We start from the raw sequence: 16,780 nt of genomic DNA on the forward strand, positions 1-16,780 counted from the left end.
TATTTATTAAAAGTTAAAATGGAGAAGGCGAGTGTGAAACAGAGTCAGAGAAGAGAAAGCTTGGAGGGAGATCGAGACACAGGGAAAGAATGTGGAGACAGAGAGGAAGCTAACCTCAGAACTACAGCGCTAGCAATAATATATTCCCATGTGCAAATCAGCGCCCTTAGTTTATCAGCCTCACAGGTCCCACCTTTGCCGGAAACAGACTCAGTGATCCAGGAAACGAAAGCCCTCCCTCCTGCACCATCTCCTCAGCCAGAAATTCATCTGCTCTATCTTTCCATCCCTCTGCTCACTATCGCGTTGCACCGGGAGTAATCCAGAGATTAGAACGTTTGAAGTCTTGCTTTTTAATCTTTTATCTAGCACCCTAAACACTTGTTGCAGGAGCCCACCCCTCTTTCAACCTATGTCGTTGGTACCAATGTGTACCACGACCTCTGAATGTTCACCCTCCCCTTTCAGAATGTCCTGGAACTGTTCCATGATAACCTTGACCCAATTCCAGGCAGGCAACATACCATCCTGGAAGCACGTTTGCGGCCAATTAAGGCCTACCTGTACCCCTTATGATAGAATCCCCTATTACAATAGTTCCCCACTCCTTTTCCTTCCCTCCTGCGCAGCAGAGCCACCCGTGGTGCCACAGACTTGGCTTTTGCCGTGTTCCCTGAGGAGCTCTCTCCCCCAACAGTGTCCAAAGCGGAATATAGATATGGAGATGGACCAAGGGGACTCCTGCACTACCTGCCTAGTTCTTCTACTCTGCCTGGAGGTTACCCATTTCCTTTCTGCATGAGCAGTCTTTACCTGCGGTGTGACCACATCCCTGTCCGTGCTATCCACGATGATCTCAGCCTGGCGGATGCTCCACATTGTCCCCAGCCGCTGCTCCACATCCAAAACGCGGATTTCGAGTAGCTGCAGCTGGAGACGCTTCCTGAACGCGTCCAATACAATAATTAAAGTGATTTGTTTTTGTTTCAAGAATCAAATTTCCTTTGATTCCATGCCTTACAATGTTTTGTCTGTTTATTCATTTGATTCTTCGAATAATCATTCCTTTGTCTTTGTCTCAGCTGTTGTTGCACTTCTAAATCCCAGTGAACATACTCAAATATTTTCTCTTCTATTAGCTTGATATAAGTTAGGTTAAAACAGAAACTGGATTCTCGTATAACTCAAATGACTTATTGCAAGTTGCTACACAATTGTTGCCTAGTTAAAGATAAATGCAGTTCAACTGATTTTACCCCACCTTAGCACATTTATATTGTAGATGGTTGTTTAATTGTGTATCCAAGGAAACGTTACAAACCATTTACTGATCACGCTATCATTCATAAGGTATGAAGTTGACTAATTCCTTTCTTAATGAGTCCACTCATGAATTATTATTAAGATTAAGTAAAGTTAGTCAATTTAAGACACCATTCCAAGAACCTCCAATTCCCCAAAGGACAAAATCAACCTCCTTAATCTCATTTTTGTTGTTGAACGCTCTTTCCGTTCTCTAGCTCATGAGTGGTGCGATCTGCACAAATTTTACATTGTCTTACCTTCTAAAATATCATAACCCCAAATGACTACTGATGATGAAGAATGCTATTATCTGTTAAAACTTCATTGACACTCCTCAGATTGAAGACTGTCACCACACCTCCTGATCACCTCACTCGATGACAGTCATTATCCTTTCACAGGAGTGCTGTGAATTCTGAATCTATTATCATGTAATTACATACAATTAAAACAGCAGATTATGCACGCTTGCTTATTATTTACCTCAGATACCCCTTTACTGCTGATAGGAAATGCACCAAATTATACAGATTTTTAAATAATCTAAGTTTCCCAAATTCAAATAATGGTGTCGTCAGTTGACAATATCTTCCATTTATTTATCTTAAAAAAAAGGTTTTTCCTCAGTACTCAGCAACCGCCTGGACGGTATTTCCATCAACGTTTTTGAAAATGATGTATGTTTATACCCATTTAAACTCAGATAGATTTCCTTTTGAGTACTTGGAATAGCAACGCATAATAATTTCTTTATTATTGATTTAAATGTCATAAACAATTATTTCCATGTTTCGTGGCTGCAGAGAACCGTACCTATTCCTCTAACAATGCTATCCCCTATTACTGCTATATGTCTTTTCTCACCCCTCACTTGAATGGCACTCTGCACCACTGTGATGTGCTCAGCTCATTCATTCTCCCTGCGGTCTGTACCCTCGTCCACACCGGGAGCAAAAACCTCATACCTATTGACTCAGGGGACTGGCTGAGTTTCCTCCAAAGCTAAATTCGGGATCACCATCCCTTCCTCAATCGCAGTCACACCCTCGTGTCCCTGACCATGGTCCAAGTTTGATTTAATTAATCTAAGGGTGTGACTGTCTCCTGAAATACTGTGTCCAGGTAACTCTGCCCCTCCCTGATGTGTCGCACTGTCCGCAGCTCGGACTCCAGCTCATCAAATCTGAGTCGGAAGTACCTCGAGCAGCTAACACTTGCTGCAGATGTTGTCACCGTGGATCGCACCAGCTTCCACTAGTTCCCACATAGTACAGCTGCAACAGCAGCACATTGCCTGCCCAGCCATTTGTATTCTATTTAATTAATTAATTGGGATGTTAAATATTTTAAAAGTGAATTTCTTAAATGTACTCTTCATCTGTAATCACGTCTCTTGATTTAAACCACTTGGCTAATCAACAGAGACACGGACGAGATACCCAGCAATAACCTAACTGTTTTCCTGAGATGTCACAGCTCGGCTCTGACAGGTGGAGAGAGGTAGAAGGAGCTCTCTGCTTCCGCTTTTTATCTCCCACCGCCGCTGCCCTTCTCACGGATGTCCGGTCTCCATGTGCAATGATAGTATGGGAATGGATGACTTGATGTTCGCTGGTGTGGTTATGGTCCTGGAGGAACTCCGAAGATATGTCAGAGATTTAGAGTTTAGGCTCCCCAAGGTTCTTTTCAGCAAACAACAACAACGACTCCATTGTCAGCAGGTTTAATGACAATGTCAGATTTGAGAGAATGAAGTGTTGCAGATCAAAGGGGCATAGATCAGAGACAGTCAAGGTGGCGGAATCCGTTTAATCACACCTGCTTCCATCTCAACACAAACCTTAACTATTTTGCTCTTTGAATGCCCCTTTCCCTGGCTCGCCATTTACTAAAAGTAGTTAATCTCTACCATTATATAATTCTGAAGAAATGGCATTAAGATGCAAAGCTAGTTCGGTTTCTGTCTCCACAGTTGATTCCTGACCTGCTCAGTGTTTCGAGTATTATCTGTTTTCAATTCTAATAATGGTCGCCCTCTGCTGGTGTATACTGGTGTTTCAGTAGGTGCAGCAATGGAATAAAAGTGACAATCTGTGGGAGAATACTGCACGGTGCAGTCGTTCTCCCGACTGAGTAACAATTGCGCTCTGCTGATGAATAAATGGAATATTTAGAATTAAAGTGCAAAAACGCATTAATTTCTGATCAGATTCTCCTGCTCTTCCGACATACTCTGGAATCCTCAGGGATAGTGTAGCGCAGTAAAACAATATATTGTATCTAGGAATTGGTGTGCATTTAATGCATGAACATTAATATCGGCATTAATATTGATAAAGTCACAAATTCCAACTAAAAGATTGAATACATGTCTTATTATTATTATTTAAATTTATTTCCATTGTACATCAGCACTTACATTATAAACTGCAGTAATTTGTCCACATTGAGTAGATGGCGGTGGAGGAAGCAGTTCCAAGAAATGCAGATGTAAGAGACAGACCGTTTATTGATTGCCTGACGTCTTCTAAACCTTCTTTAATAGGATATGGAAAAGTTAAGCGGTTACAAAACGAACTTTGTACAAACTTTTTATTATTAAGCAATGGTTTTAATCTCTGTGACAGTGTTGGTAATTACATGTAGAGTAATATATCTCAGTATTTGTAAAGACAGAGAAATGATCCGAAATCAATTTTTTTTGGTATTTTAATTAAACAGAAAACACGCACATTCAGGCAAAATATAGAGAAAAGCCAAATCTAGTTATTTCATCACAAAGTAAAGTGATGGTTCATTAAAATAAAGTGATGTTTATATGGTAAAGCAAAGCACATTCATCATGCTCACATTGTTGGGATAGTTCATGCCATTCTCTCAAATTTAACACAGAATATTTTCCACCAGTCTGTGCCCCACCTCCAGACATCATATACTGGATTTAAGGCTGGTGTTTACCTGAAAGGATAAGATAAACGACTTGAGAGGGCTACAGCAATGTTAGCCATCAAACAAATACATCAATACAGTATAAGATCTCCTCAGAATATTTCTGCTTCAATAAGCCTCCTATTTCTTTAGTAAGTGCAGAAAATGTTCTCGCTGATACTTTAGAATCGCTGACCCTTGAAAACACCAGTAATTATCATATTAATATCGGAAACAGCCGGGACTGCACAGTGTCAGCACTGTGCTGACACAGTGTCAGTGTCAGTGTTAGGGTGGCACTGTGGCGCAGTGGTTAGCACCGCAGCCTCACAGCTCCAGCGACCTGGGTTCAATTCTGGGTAATGCCTGTGTGGAGTTTGTAAGTTCTCCCTGTGTCTGCGTGGGTTTCCTCCGGGTGCTCCAGTTTGCTCCCACATGCCAAAGACTTGCAGGTTGACAGGCACATTGGCCATTACATATTGCCCCCAGTCTAGGCAGGTGGTCGGGAAATGTAGGAACAGGTAGGGATGTGGGAGGAATATGGAATTAGTGTAGGATTAGTATAAATCGTCAGCACAGACTCGGTGGGCAGAAGGGCCTGTTTCAGCGCTGTTTCTCTAAATAAAACATGAAAATATGGAACAAATAATAAAGCATTGCTCTTACCGGGTTGATGGAGATGTAAGTTGCTGAATTACACAGTCACTGCCCATCGTTGATGGAATGTCTGCTGTTGCAAACGCTTCACAGTGAGCATCATCATTGTTTTCAGGAAGAGAGGGAAGCAGCAAAGCCGGATCAGTGCGGGTCTGAGAGTTGTGCACTGCAGAGAGAAAGATTATGGATTAATGATTGGACTAAAAGCGGGTTCAGTGTGGGTCTGAGAGCTGTATACTGTGGAGAGAAAGATTATGCACTAATGATTGGACTAAAAGCGGGTTCAGTGCGGGTCTGAGAGCTGTATACTGTGGAGAGAAAGATTATGGATTAATGATTGGACTGATAGGTGGAACATAGCTGACATAAGAGCTGCATACTGTGGAGAGAAAGATTATGGATTAATGATTGGACTGAAAGCGGGTTCAGAGTGTGTCTGAGAGCTGTATACTGTGGAGAGAAAGATGATGGATTAATGATTGGACTGAAAGCGGGTTCAGTGCGGGTCTGAGAGCTGTATAATGTAGAGAGAAAGTTTATGGGTTAATGACTGGATTGAAAGCGGGTTCAGTGTGGGTCTGAGAGCTGTATACTGTGGAGAGAAAGATTATGGATTAATGATTGGACTGAAAGCGGGTTCAGTGTGGGTCTGAGAGCTGTATACTGTGGAGAAAAAGATTATGGATTAATGATTGGACTGAAAGCGGGTTCAGTGTGGGTCTGAGAGCTATCTACTGTGGAGAGAAAGATTATGCACTAATGATTGGACTAAAAGCGGGTTCAGTGCGGGTCTGAGAGCTGTATACTGTGGAGAGAAAGATTATGCACTAATGATTGGACTAAAAGCGGGTAAGTGCGGGTCTGAGAGCTGTATACTGTGGAGAGAAAGATTATGGATTAATGATTGGACTAAAAGCGGGTTCAGTGCGGGTCTGAGAGCTGTATACTGTGGAGAGAAAGATTATGGGTTAATGATTGGACTGAAAGCGGGTTCAGTGTGGGTCTGAGAGCTGTATACTGTGGAGAGAAAGATTATGGATTAATGATTGGACTAAAAGCGGTCTGTGGCAACACAAATTGGAAAGAAATTCAATGCAGTGACAGACAGCTGGTGACTGTGAGAGTTTAACTCACCGAGAGTGGAGAGATCACCGCCGGCACTTGTCAGTGTGAAGAGATCATCAGGACCACTGGCCAGCAACAAGTGACTATCCTGAGTGTCAATGGCTGCAGTCAGAACATCAGCATAATCACCCGGAACCAGACCTGACAGGAAATAATGATACTCACAGATGTCAAATGATAAGACGAAATACTTAGAATGATATTATTAGACGTCAATCTACCCGGGCTGGCAGGGTAGATTGTGATCTTCAGCTGTAGTGAGATTAGAGGTTAGCGAATGGTAGGACCATGTCATGTCACAGTAGTTGAGTCTCCTTTGGCCCATGCTATATTGAAAAGGCAGCCCGCAATCGATGAAAGGCAGAAGCACTGTAGGACATCTGGTGGGAAGACTGTCAACTGGAGTGTTTGGCAGATGGCAGCAGCCAGAGCGAGGGTGGCTCCCAGGTTTCCTCATGCCCCCCTTCAAGTGCTCCACCAGGCAACAAGTGCAAGGATGGAAGCACTTTTCCTTCGGGAGGGGTGGAGGAAGCCTGCTAGGCAGGCACGGAGGGCATGGCAGGCGATTGAGGAGGATGTGAGCAGCCGTGAGGTGCTCCCATACAAGAGGCTTCAGTGCAGGAATAGGATCAATGCCCTAATGTAGTGTGGCAAGGTGCGTGCCGTGCCTCACAGCAAGCTGACAACCTTAAGTGACACAAATATGAAAATGAAATTGGAGACGGGGTGCCCCTACTCATTGATTCAGATCCTCTTCAATCATAGTGCAGAGATCAGTAACCGCCTCCCTGGAAAGGCACGATCTTCAGTGACACTGCTGCTCCGAAATTTGCAGGAAGCAGAGCCAATGATGGTAAGCCCACTCTGGTGGGTAGCGTATTCTGCACTCAGAAGCTGCTTGCGTGCTACTGTGCACCCTGTTCATCCACACTCTCTTCCAGCCTCACGATTCTTGTCCCTGTCTGGGTGCTGCAGACCAACTCCCGGGGACTGCAGCTCTCTCCATCTCTGATTCTCCTCCACAATGGGAGGCCTCAAAACCGGAGTGGCTGACACCTATTGTAAATTGCTACACTCACTTCTCAAGGCCTCCATTATTTTTACTTGGTGTATCTAAGTTCCAAGTCAGAGAGGACGCTCATCCTGAATACCTATGTTTTGATCGCCAAGATTGGCCAGCCTCCAGATTGCCAATACCGCGACACAGTATCTCTCACCCTACCTCCAGTGCCACAATGCTTTCACACCCAAAACTGGCCTTCCTCTGACCTTCCCCCTTCTTGTAGAAGGCGAGTCGCTGAAAACTGTTGTTCTCGCCCATCCTTTTCTAAATTTTGAATAGCTTGGAAAATTGCCATAAATTTCCTGTTTTGTAGGCTCAGTTACCAGTCCAACGCCTTAAAGTGCAGCCTCCACCCACCAGCTCTGCCGACTCTGGGAATATCACCTAACAGTGTGAGGATGTCGAGCTTCCTTTGCACCGCTATCCAGTGGCATTTCCCCCGCCCCTCCCTCCGTCCCCCAAACCCCCCCCCCCCGCCTGTCTGTGGTCACTGTGTGACAAAATTCTGCCCTCCGTTTTAATGTCACATGTATCCCATTGAATCACCCATCCAACATGCACACACATTTCACACATCACCGCCCAAACAACAGTGTCAGAAAACATCATGAACTGAAAAGTTCATTCCATTATACTACTGGGTGCAATCGGGATGATTTTGTAGAAATCCAAATTATTTCTCCATTTTTTTAACTAATATCACTCAGCAATGCTCCATATCTTCAGCAGCATCATTTTACGGTGATTAAGTTATTTTATATTTAGTTGTTAATTTTAGATAGCAGACAGCGTGATGGATTAAAAAACGTGATGGTGACAAGTGAAATTGCACCCACCCTGAAGACTGGAGGAGATCCTTTCAGGATTTTCTTATCCAGGATCCGTGTCACCCAAACTGTGACTGGTGTAATATTCAATCTGATTGAGGGACTCAATGGAATCAGAAACTGTTAAACACAAACATGGATGGTTATTGGAGAGATTGATTGGAACGTTCGAATAAATAGCATAATACCGTCATCATCTGGTGACAATGTCCTGGGACTTTGTATCTGACACGATTGTGAAACATTCATCATAGGGATTGCAGTGGTTCAAGTGCAACTAGAGATGGACCATAAATGTTGGCTCATATAGCGAGCAGTTAACACAATACACAGTACAGCTGGTGGGTCAGATTTCAGACATTAGAGCAGAGACAATAGTGTAAAACATAGTCAGTTAGCACAGTTTCTTAACCCAGAATCCCTCCACTCTGTCCCTGTCTCTTTCCCTTTCAGAATCTCAAACGGCGCATTGGTTCCAAAACCGAAACCCACCCCGGACAATGGGGCAGAAAAGAGTGCAAGGAGACTAATAACGGATTTGATCTTCGAGTCATCGAGTCGTACAGCATAGAAACAGGTCACTTGGCCCTCCGCGTCATGCCGACCATAATGCCTATCTATACGAATCCCACCTGCCTGCATTAGTTCCATATCCCTCGATGCCCTGCTCTTTCAAGTACCTCTCCAGATGCCTCTTAAATGTTGATACTGTTCGTGCCTCCACCATCTCCTCTGGCAGCTCATTCCAGATACCCACTATTCTTCGTGTGAAAAATTTACCCCTTTGATCCCCTTTAAACACCCTCCCTCTCACCTTAAAGTTATGTCCTCTAGTTTTAGTCACCCCGACCATGGGAAACAGACTCTGGCTACCTACCCTATCTATGCCTCTCATAATTTTATTTACCTCTATCATGTCCCCTCTCAGCCTTCTTCGCTTCAGGGAAAACAGAACCAGCCTATCCAATCTCTCTTCAGAAATCAAGCCCTCCAAACCAGGTAACATCCTGGTGAATCCTTTCTGCACGCTCTCTAACTTTAGCACATCTTTCCTGTCATGTAGCGAAAAGAATTGCAAACCGTACACCTAGTGCAGCCTAACCAATGGTATGTACAAGTGTAACATTACGTCCCAACTCTTGTACTCACTGCCTCAGCCAATGAAGGCAAGCACTCCATACGCCTTGTTCCCCACCCTGTCTACCAGTGTTGCCACTTTCAGGGAGCTATGTACTTGCACACCAAGGTCTCTCTGCTCAGCAACACTCCCCAGTGCCCTGCCATTCATTGTATATGTCCTGCCCTGGTTTAACATCCCAGAATGCATTACTTCGCACTCGCCTGCGTTAAATTCCATTTTCCAATCCCTTGCCCACTTTTCAGTTGATCTGCATCCTGTTGTAACCTTAGACAACCTTCTTCACTGTCCACTACACCTGCAATCTTGGTGTCATCTGCAAACTTACTAATCATGTCCCCTACTTCTCATCCAAGTCATTAATATATATGACAAACAACAGAGGGCTCAGCACCGATACCTGCGGCACACCACTGATCACCAGCCTCCAATCCGAAGAACATTATCATTACCAAAAGGATGTAGATGCTTTGGAGAGGGTGCAGAGGAGGTTCACCAGGATGTTGCTTGGTATGGAGGGCGCTAGCTCTGAAGAGAGGTTGAGTAGATTCGGCTTATTTTCATTAGAAAGACGGAGGTTGAGGGGCACCTGATTGAGGTGTACAAAATGATGAGAGGTATAGACAGGGTGGATAGCAAGTAGCTTTTTCCCAGAGTGGGGGATTCAATTACTAGCGGTCACGAGTTCAAAGTGAGAGGGGCAAGGTTTAAGGGGGATATGCGTGGAAAGTTCTTTACACAGAGGGTGGTGGGTGCCTGGAACGCGTTGCCAGCGGAGGTGGTAGAGGCGGGCACAATAGCGTCTTTTACGATGTATCTGGGCAGATACATGAATGGGCAGGAAGCAAAGAGATACAGACCCTTGGAAAATAGGCGACATGTTTAGATAGAGGATCTGGATCGGCGCAGGCTTGGCGGGACGAAGGGCCTGTTCCTGTGCTGTAATTATCTTTGTTCTTTTGTTCTTTAACAACCCTCCACCACTACCCTCTGCCTCCTATCAGCCAGCCAATTTAGTATCCAATTGGCTACCTCACACTGGATCCCATGTGTTCGAACCTTCCCGAACAACCTACCATGCGGGGTCTTGTCAAACGCCTTGCTAAAGTCCAAGTACACAACGTCCACCGCCCGACCCTCGCTAATCCTTTTGGTCACCTACTCAAAAAACTCAATCAAATTCGTGAGACATGATTTCCCTCGCACAAAGCCATGCTGACTATCCTAATCAGATCTTGCCTTTCCAGATGCATATAAATCCTGTCTTTCAGAATCCCTGCGAATAACTTCCCCACCAATGATGTAAGGCTCACCAGCCTGTAGTTCGCTGGCTTCTCCCTGCTTCCCTACTTAAATAAAGGCACAACATTAGCTATCCTCCAGTCTTCCGGTACTTCACCTGTGGCTAACAATGATGCAAAAATCTCTGCCAAGGCCCCAGAAATCTCCTCTCTTGCCTCCCATAGCATCCCAGTATACACCTGGTCAGGCCCTGGAGATTTATCCACCTTCATGCGCTTCAAAACCTCCAACACCTCCTCTCTTGTAATGTTGCTATACGTCAGGAGATCGCTGTCCCTTCCCTTGAACTCGCTAGCTTCCGTGACCTTCTGCACGTTAAATACAGACGAAAAGTATTCCTTTAAGACCTCGCCCATTTCCCGTGGCTCCACACACAGATTACCGCACCGATCCTGAAAGGGACCTAATCTCTCCCCAGCTACCCATTTCCTCTTAATATACTTATAGAATCGTTTATAATTCGCCTTCACCTTATCTGCCAGGGAAATCGTCTTTGTGTGTTTTGTTGTTACCTCAGAAATTTTACTGAATGGTTAAATCGCGCTCCAAATATATCGCAGGACAAAGCTTTCATCGATTTGGTAGTGTTGTTGCTCCACTATCATGAAGTGGAATTTGTAGATTTCATTTTAACTTCAGCATACAAAGCGTTAGAATAAGATTTTTGTGGAAACCACCGATTTCGGGTAAGAAGTTCCTGATGGGAACGTATTTCTGATCCAGTCACCCAGGGAAATAATATCTGAGATAATCTGACTGTCTCCTTCTGAGAGCAGTGACTATTTATGGTCCAGTTTAAATGGAATAAAATGACATGATAGTTACAAAGAAACAGCAATCACGTTCTTTAAGCAGTAGTGACGTGTGGGAATCTTCCCAAACCCATTGCTCATCTTACTGTACACACAGATATAGACACACTCGCACTGTGATAGGACTCCTTCACATGGTGATAGTGAGCGGATTTCTGACAGTGTTCAGTCAGTAAACTGACCATTAAAATGAAGTATTTAAGCGGAAGTGACATTTGCCTCGTGAAAATTCGGTATGAAATATAAAACACAGACCTGAACGCCTGATCTGATAGGAATCCTTGCCAGGTGGAATATTCTCAATCTCTTCATAAATTGCATGGTACAAACCAGCCGGTGAACCCTTGCCACTCGTGACAGAACCTGTCAGATGGAGGGTGGGAATGATTAAAGTTTAGTTACAACCCACGAGCGTTTAACAGTAAATTATCTGCGAACACATCCAAATCACAGAGATGGTGATAGTAAAGAGACAAAGCCAGGAATTGTGAATGCAGAGTAGTTTTGTTGTGCTTATTTTCGTATATGTCTATGTATCAATCTTTCTGCATACTCATATATTTACCTGCAGCAGACTGGGGACAAATTCAATCAAGTTTGTTAGAAACGATCTACCCCTGACAAAGCCATGCTGACTGGCCCCTATTAATGCCTGCCTCTCCAAGTGGAGATTAATCTTGTTCCTCGGATTTTTTTTCCAATAGTTTCCCTGCCACTGATGTTAGATTCACCAGCCTGTAATTACCTGGTTTAGCCCTGCTACCCCTCGTGAATAATGGTACCACATTCACTGTTCTCAGTCCTCTGGTACATCTCCTGTGACCAGACAGGATTTGAAAATATGTGTCAAAGCCCCTGCTATCTCCTCCCTTGTCTCAGATAACAGCCTGTGGCTCATCTCATCTGGGCCTGAGGATTTATCCATTTTAAGCCCACTAAACCATCTAATACATCCTAACTTTCAATGTTAATTTGTTCAAGCATATCACCATCCCCCTCCCTGGTCTCTACTCCTACATCGTCCGTCTCCATGGTGAACACAGATGAAAAGTAATCATCAAAAACTTAATCTATGTCCTCTGTCTCCACACACTGATGGCTACTTCGGCCCTACTCTTCCCCTGGTTATCCTCTTTCCCTTGATATACTTAAAACAACGCCTTGGGAGTTTCCTTTATCTTGCTCACCAGTGTTTGTGCATGTCCCCTCTTCGCTCTCCGAAGTCTTTTTTTAAGTACCCCTCTCCTTTCTATACTCCTTTAGGGCAGCCGCTGTTATCAGCACTCTGAATCTGTCACAAGCCTCCTTTTTATTCCTTATCTAATCCTCCATATCCCTTGACATCCAGGGTTCCCTGGACTTGTTGCTCCTATGCTTCAACTTTACGGGAACATGTTTGCACTGATCTCTCACTATTTCCTTTTTGAATGTAAGAGCCCGTGGGATCCATGGCAATTTAGCAAATTGGATCCAAAGTTGGCTTAGTGCAGGTGGCAGAGGGTGATGGTCGACGGTTGTTTTTGCGATTGGAAGCCAGTGACCAGTGGTGTACTACAGGAATCGGTTCTGGGACCCTTACAGTTTGGAATGTACATTAATGATTTAGATGTGAATATAGGAGTAATGTTAGTAAGTCCGCAGATGACACGAAAATTACTGATGTCATAAACAGTGAGGAGGAAAGCTTTAGATTGCAGGACGATAAAGATGGGCTGGCAAGATGGGAGGGGGAATAGCAAATGCAATTTAATCCTGAGAAGTGTGAGGTGATACATTTTGGGAGTACTAACAAGGCAAGGGAATATAGAATGGATGGTAGGACCCTAAGAAGTACAGAGGGTCAGAGGGACCTTGGCGTACTTGCCCATAGATCAGTTCAGGCAGCACAACAGGGAGATAAGTTGGTTAGGAAGGCATATGGAATACTTGTATTTATGAGCCGAGGCATAGAATATAAGAGCAGGGAGGTTAAGATGGAGCTGTATAAAATGATAGTTAACTCACAACTGGAGTACTATGTACAGTTCTGGGCACCACACTGTTGGAAGGATGTGTGTGCACTGGACAGAGTGCTGAGGGGGTACACCTGGGCTAGAGCAATTCAATTATGAAGCGACACTGGATAGGCTAGGGTTGTTTTCTTGAGAGCAGAGAAGGCTGAGGGAGGACCTGATTGAGGCATACAAATTTATGAAGGGCATTGATATGATAGAAAGGAAGAAACGTGCTCCGTTAGCAGCGGGGTCAGTAACCAGGGGGAATATATTTAAAGTAAGGGGCCGGAGTTTGAGAGGAGAATTGAGGAAGAAAATATTCACAAAGTGGATGTTTGGAGTCTGGAACACACTGCCAGAAGGGATGGTAGAGGCAGTACCCTCACAACATTTAAGGTATTTAGATGAGCACTTGAAATGCCATGGCATCCAAGGCGAAGGGACAAGGGCTGAGTAATGGGATTAGAATAGATAGGTGCTTGATGGCTGGCACAGACACGATGGGCGGAAGGGCGCGTTTCTCTGCTGGATAACTCGACTACTCTCTGGCCCGTTTTCCTGCTTGTGATCGTTTGTAAAATACCTCCAGTCTAGCGAGGTTACCAGGCTCGATCTTATCAGCTTTCGGACTGTCATGTTACAGAGCCTGTTCTGATCGGGTCCTTGGTTGAGATAACAGGCCTATGCTGTCCCAGATATAGAATCTTTCTTAATAAGAGAGAGCGAGCCATTTCTACAAGAACTCTATATTAATATGAAAAGTGTCATTTATTAAGAGTCCCATTTGTTACAGTAAATCAGGAATCGTTGAACGGGTGAAATATGAGTGGAAGCGTTGTTTTGGAATCTGGAATCACCGCTGGTGAATGCATAAGGTCCTATACAAATATCACTTGTAAAACTAACAGACAGAGCCGGTTAGAAAGCTCGAGATTGGATGCCCAGAGCCAGAATCTGAAGGGCTGGAATTGATACACAATGGATGAAGGAAGATTTGCAGTCAAATAAATAGGCGCATGCACAGCCCAAAAATGTCAATAGAACGTCCGAATCCATTGTTACAATAAGTACATTTTCCAGACTTTCATGAATTATGAGCTGAACTCTCACAGTGAATGTGGACAATTCAAATCACTCTCCATTTCAAATGTCACATTGTATTAATTCAGGAGAACCTTGAATGGAGAAAATCAGCAAAAACGAGTACAATGTATTTCTAACAAGGCCAGTTGGCAGTCCATAGAAAGCTGCAATGAACGAGAGTTTTGCAAGGATATGACACAATATCTGGGATCTTGTGTTGGATCCGCGGTAAGATATGAACCTCACCTCTTCTGAGTGACTTTTTCTGTGCAACCACTATCAGTGAGATCAACACAGAGATTAGCAGGACTCCGAAGCAGCCCGCAACTAGGATGGAAGTAGTTTTATATCCCTGTTCTTAATGACAATAATACAGAAAGTTTTAACACAGACACAGTCCATCTTACACAATAAAATATTTACAAGAAGTATTTAATAATTATATCCACTGCTTCCGGGCAATGAGTTGGGCTGAACATTCCCCATTATGTGTGGTGCACATTGCACCAGAGGAAAGTGTGAGCCAGTCTAAATTACAGAGACAGTGCCCCCATGTTTCTGATGAGTGCAGGACAGTTCAGGTACAGCCAGAAACTAGGATCAGCAGAATTTCAATCAGACCATTGGAAATATCCGGTGAGGCAAAAAATTATCCAGTCAGTAGAACGTGCTCATAGTATTTTCTGAGAATGACAACAATACCAATTCAACTAATACAAACCCTATCACTCGCTGGAATAGTAATAATGGTAAGTACCTGCAGATGTGGACGGGAAAGCAATTGGAGGCACATCGAGTCCTGTGGAATATAGTGTACAAATGTTCAAAAAGATGAAATTTCAGCGCTTTCCATTTCAACGATGAATACTGTTCTTAATTTCCTGAAGTCACGAGTCAATTTAACAAAACAACCTTAACCCCACTCTCCAAACCCTGCCATCCTCACCGGAACAAATCACACTGGCATCTTCCTTGTGATCACAGTCAGATTGAGCTGGCGATGAGGAAGGACAGTCGGCCAGAGAAGATTCGCTTCCGGTGCACTTCAGCTCATCCAGCCAGATAACACCGTCACCCTGGGTAAAAGGAGCCCCTCCTGGGGCCAATAGAGCGTGGCCACAACCCAGCTGCCTGCAGACAACATTGGCATCGGCCATATCCCAGGAGTCATCACACACCGTTCCCCAGATGTTATTGCACAATATCTCCACTCTCCCGGAGCAGTTGGTGTTACCTCCAAACAGGCGCAACCAATGTCCAGAATCTGGCAAAGAGAATCAATTATTATTATTGATGTAGTAAAAGACAGGAGTACAAGTCAGATATTTGTTATGATAAAGAGGAAGTAGCACCTGGTGAAAGTACACGTTTACAATCATATTCTCGAATGCAGTCCTCTGATCTATGGAGCTGCTCCTTAGTTACTTTTGCTTCTGTTGAGAAGAGAAACATGCTGACTGTATCAGCCACCAATGTTTGAAATGACACTCACACATTGAGACGTTTGTTGTATTACCTGAACAAATAACACCAGCATCCTCCCTGTGTTCACAGTTGTGTTTACCCCACGGTTCTATTTGACACTGCCAAAGGAACGATTCGTGTGAAATACACTCCATCCCATCGAGCCAAATGGATCCAGATCCTTCTCCGAATGACAGAGTGTAATAATCGATAGAACTGAGGGGACAGCACTGTAACTGTTTGCAGATCACTTCTGCATCAGGTCCATCAAGTGTATCCGAGCACACTGTTCCCCAGGTGCCATTGTAGAACACTTCCACTCTCCCCTCACAGCGATGCTTCCCATTCACCAGCCGCAGCTGTTTGTGCTCTGTCAATGACACAATTAATATCCAGGTGTTTGGATTGATAACGCATTGTGTTTCATACTGCACAGCTCAACACATGCTGCACCAGTTGTGTTCACTGATTTCCGGTAATTATTCAAGAAAAGCGAGAGAAAAACACCGGCAGCCCATAATGTATTAAAGAATAATCAACATGGATTGAACAACAGAATGACAAACAACGTTACTGAATTGTTTTCAGACGTTACAGAAAGATAACGGGGATAATGCAGTCGATGCAACATGCACGTTTTTTTCAGAAGGCCGCCGACAAGGAACCACATCGTGAGATCATGACTGGGGTCAGAGCATGTGAAGTCAAGAGATCAGTGAAAGAATAGTATAAGACGAGCTACAAAGCACACTGTCGGGTTTAAATGTGGTAACCCAGAATGGCGGAAGGTGGGAAGTCGTGTTCCACAGGTCTGGGGTCACTGCTGCTCAATATTTACATAAACGATTTGGACTTAGACAAGGGAGACATATTTTCAAAATTTAAGATGACAGCATTTTGGGGATATAGTTAACACTAAGAACAACAAATACGAAATACGGAAGACGTTAGTAAAAGGGCCGAATGGGCATACAATTGCCAAATGAGTTGAATACAGATAAGTCTAAGGTGGTCAGTGTTGATAGGAAGAATAAAGAGGCAACGTACTTCTTGTAAAATAAGAATTAAAATGATGTATAACA

At 43.9% G+C, this 16,780-nt stretch overlaps 1 protein-coding gene across 1 annotated transcript in view; it reads right to left on the minus strand.

Annotated features, from left to right (window-relative positions):
- The window catches only part of LOC137362129 (soluble scavenger receptor cysteine-rich domain-containing protein SSC5D-like), a 165,001-nt gene extending 148,633 nt beyond the window's left edge, over positions 1-16,368 (minus strand). Inside the window, exons 1-3 of the mRNA XM_068026635.1 lie at positions 16,273-16,368; positions 16,013-16,126; positions 15,167-15,439 (exon numbers count right to left, since the gene is read on the minus strand). Coding sequence (XP_067882736.1) covers positions 15,167-15,439; positions 16,013-16,126; positions 16,273-16,368 — 483 coding nt within the window. The remainder of the gene's footprint in view (positions 1-15,166; positions 15,440-16,012; positions 16,127-16,272) is intronic.
- Between the last annotated feature and the right edge of the window lie 412 nt (positions 16,369-16,780).

The sequence above is a fragment of the Heterodontus francisci genome, unplaced genomic scaffold, assembly GCF_036365525.1.
Source record: "Heterodontus francisci isolate sHetFra1 unplaced genomic scaffold, sHetFra1.hap1 HAP1_SCAFFOLD_62_2, whole genome shotgun sequence".
NCBI lineage: Eukaryota > Metazoa > Chordata > Chondrichthyes > Heterodontiformes > Heterodontidae > Heterodontus > Heterodontus francisci.